The 3,828-nt window shown below is 63.8% G+C and overlaps 1 protein-coding gene across 1 annotated transcript; it reads left to right on the plus strand.

Annotated features, from left to right (window-relative positions):
• Positions 1-595: 595 nt before the first annotated feature.
• Positions 596-2,818, plus strand: LOC311229385 (G-protein coupled receptor 22-like; the record flags this gene model as incomplete). Its single annotated transcript, XM_084315473.1, has 2 exons — positions 596-1,901; positions 2,313-2,818. 2 exons carry the CDS (start codon positions 596-598, stop codon positions 2,816-2,818), a joined length of 1,812 nt encoding a protein of 603 aa, XP_084171599.1.
• Between the last annotated feature and the right edge of the window lie 1,010 nt (positions 2,819-3,828).

Consider the following 3,828-nt stretch of genomic DNA (forward strand, 5'->3'; position numbering starts at 1 on the left):
CCCCTTCCAGACAGCAAAACTCTGCACTGCAACACCTTAATGAACATATTATCAACCCCGGTCCTTTCTACTGCTTGCTCTCAATATGGGAATAATGCAGAACGGGTTCAACACGGCACCATTTCGGTCGTATATTCTATAAATTTCTAAGGTTAATCACAGTGCATTGGTTGCTAACTAGATTGAAGAAAGAGCGATAGTGATGGTCCTCATCTGACTCCAAAATAGCCAGTAGAGAATAAAACGTGTAAGTCAGACAACGGAGCTCTAATTCAATATTTATTGCCGAGAGGCCCAAAGGTGAAATGCAGCAGTTACATACAGGGATTATTCATCATTTTACATCAAACATGCTTGTGCAAAAGATTGAGGTTTACACATTTAAACCCAGTCTGCACACAAAACAGTGGTCATGTTTATCAAAACAACCACAGAGTTAATCACTCTCTCTCTCTCCCTACAGAACCCTGACGCAGCAGATCCGTCACCACCTCCACACTGCTGGCCCACAAAGGCCAGAGGAGCAGAGAGGGAGGGAGGGAGGGAGGAGCATGGGCTGGCGGCGCGGCCGCTGGTGCTATGTGTGAACGAGTCCATGGAGACCGAAGGCTACAGTGACCTCCTGGAGACCAGCGATGGCCGGGGGGCGAGCGTGCTGGACGGAGGAGGAGGCGGGGTGGAGGAGGCCTGGGGCGAGCCCAACCCCCTGGCCTTCCAGGTGTCTCTGACCACCGTGCTGCTGTTGGAGCTGGTCCTGGGCTTCAGCAGCAACCTGACGGTGCTGGTGCTGTACTGCGCCCAGTCCAACCTGGTGGACTCCGTCAGCAACCTGGTCACCGTCAACCTCCACGTGCTGGACATCCTGGTGTGCGTGCTCTGCCTGCCGCTCACCGTGGCCGTGGTGCTGCTGCCGGCGGCGGGCGGCGGCGCGGGGGGCGGCGCGGGGGGCGGCGTGGGCAGCCTGGCCACGCTGTGCTGCTTCCACGAGGCCTGCGTGACCTTCACCAGCGTGGCCACGGCCGTCAACGTGCTGGTCATCAGCCTGGACCGCTACGATATCTCGGTGCGCCCCGCCACCCGCCTGCTGACGCCGCGCCGCGCCGCCCTGCTGCTGGCCGCCGTGTGGGCCGTGTCGCTCGCCGTGTTCTTCCTGCCCTTCCTGGAGGAGGGCAACTTCTTCTCCTCCCCCTCCGAGGACGCGGAGGACGTCACCACCGGACTGACGCCGACTGTGTTCTCCCCCTCCTCTCCCTCCTCCTCCTCTCCTTCTCCTTCCTCCTCCTCCTCCTCCTCCTCCTCCTCCTCCTCCTCCTCCTCCTCCTCCTCCTCCTCCTCCTCCTCCTCCTCCTCGCACCACGTGCCTCCCGTGTGGCAGAACCGGACTCTGCTGTGCGTGGGCGGCCAGGGCTACTACACGGGCCTGGCCATGTACTACCACCTGCTGCTGCAGGTGCCCTGCTTCTTCATCGCCGTGGCCGTCATGCTGTTCACCTACTCGCGCATCCTGCGGGCGCTGAACATCCGCATCGGGTCCCACATGATGTGGGGCCGGCGGGGGGGCGGGGCGCAGAAGGCCTCGGGGGGGGGCTGCCGGATCCGGAGGAGGAGGAGGCGCAGGAAGGAGCTCAGTTTGGCCACGGAGCGCGCCGTCGCCCAGAGCCAGAGCCAGGACCTCGGCCACCACGCGCCCCTCATCCCGTCGCCCCTCACCCCCACGCCCATGTCCCCGCCGCCCCTCTCCGCAGTGCCCCTGGTGACCTCCGACAGCGGGGCGACGGTCACCACGGTGACCACCGCCGCAACCACACCCGTCGCCACCACGCCTGCTCCTCAGACTCCGCTGCGGGCCGCCCCCGCCACCACACCTGCCCCCACCCCCGCCACTACCCCCGCCCCCGCCACTACCCCTGCCCCCACCCCCGCCACTAACCCCGCCCCCGCCACCACACCCGCCCCCACCCCCACCACCACACCCACCCCCGCCCCCGCCACTACCCCCGCCCCCGCCACTACCCCTGCCCCCACCCCCGCCACTACCCCCGCCCCCGCCACCACACCCGCCCCCACCCCCACCACCACACCCACCCCCGCCCCCGCCACTACCCCCGCCCCCGCCACAACCCCTGCCCCCACTCCCGCCACTACCCCCGCCCCCGCCACTACCCCTGTCCCTGTCTCCGCCACCACCCCTGCCCCCATCACCACCACTGCCCCCGCCACTACCCCTGCCCCCACCACCTCCCCTGCCCCCGCCACTACCCCTGTCCCCGCCCTCAACCCCACCCCTGCCCCCACCCTGGTCCCTGCAGCAGCCGCGCTCGCGCCGCCCGGCGTACAGGCCTCGGTGTCGGCCATCATCGCCCTGCGGCGGGCCGTGCGCCGCCACCGGGACCGCCGGGAGCGCCAGCGGCGCGTCCTCAAGATGTCCCTGATCATCATCTCCACCTTCCTGGGCTGCTGGGCGCCGCTTTCCGCCGTCAACGTGCTGATCCTGTGCCTGGGCCCCAGCGACGGCCTGGTGCGCCTGCGCCTCTGCTTCCTGGCCATGGCGTACGGCACCACCATCTTCCACCCGCTGCTCTACGCCTTCACGCGGCAGAAGCTGCGCCGGGCGCTCAAGACGCGCGTCAAGAAGCGCGTGGTGTCCCTCCTGCAGGTGGACCCGGCGCCCAGCGGGGGCACTGTCATCCACAACTCCTGGGTGGAGGGGGGCGGCGGCGGGGCAAGGGGCAAGGGGCGGGGCAAGAAGCCGGCGCCGCGCGCGAACGGCGGCGACGCCAACGCCAAACGCTGCCTCACCGAGGCCGTGAGGGAGTGACTCACCGGGCGCGTCTCCGAACTGTCTTTATCTAGGTGTGCAGGGTGTGTGTGTGTGTGTGTGTGTGTCTGGGCATGTCTGTGTGCGTCTGTGTGTCTGTGTGTGTCTGTGTGCGTCTGTGTGTCTGTGTGTGTCTGTGTATGTGCGTGTGTGTGTGTGCGTCTGTGTGTCTGTGTGTGTCTGCGTGTGTCTGTGTGTGTCTGTGTGTGTCTGTGTGTCTGCGTGTGTCTGTGTGTGTCTGCGTGTGTCTGCGTGTGTCTGTGTGTGTCTGTGTCTGTGTGTGTCTGTGTGTGTCTGCGTGTGTCTGTGTGTGTCTGTGTGTGTCTGTGTGTCTGCGTGTGTCTGTGTGTGTCTGCGTGTGTCTGTGTGTGTCTGTGTCTGTGTGTGTCTGTGTGTGTCTGCGTGTGTCTGTGTGTGTGTGTGTGTGAGTGTCTGTGTGTGTCTCTGCATGTCTTTGTGCGTCTGTGCGTGTCTGTGTATGTCTGTGTATGTGCGTGCGTGTCTGTGTGTGTGTGTCTGTGTGTGTCTGTGTGTGTGTGTCTATGTGTGTCTGTGTACGTGTGTGTGTATCTCTGCGCGTGTCTGTGTGTGTCTGTCTGTGTGTGTGTGTCTGTGTGTGTCTGTGTACGTGTGTGTGTGTCTCTGCGCGTGTCTGTATGTGTCTGTGTACGTGCGTGCGTGTCTGTGTGTGTGTGTCTGTGTGTGTGTGTGTCTGTGTGTGTGTGTGTGTCTGTGTGTGTGTGTGTGTGTGTGTGTGTGTGTGTGTGTGTGTGTGTGTGTGTGTGTGTGTGTGTGTGCGTCTGTGTATGTGTCTGTGTGTGTGTGTGCGTGTGTGTGCGCGAGATCTAAGAGAACCTGTAGCTTACAACGGTCGGGAGATCTCGCGCACCCCCTGGTCGCCGTGCCGACGCGGGGAGGCAGGTGGGCTCTAATTAGATCTCTCTCGCTCTCGCCGCACACAGGCCCTCATTAGTCTCCCCCCCCCCCCCCCCCCCCCCTGGTCTGACCAC

Source organism: Notolepis coatsorum (assembly GCF_963971535.1).
Source record: "Notolepis coatsorum genome assembly, chromosome: 6".
Taxonomy (NCBI): Eukaryota; Metazoa; Chordata; class Actinopteri; order Aulopiformes; family Paralepididae; genus Notolepis; species Notolepis coatsorum.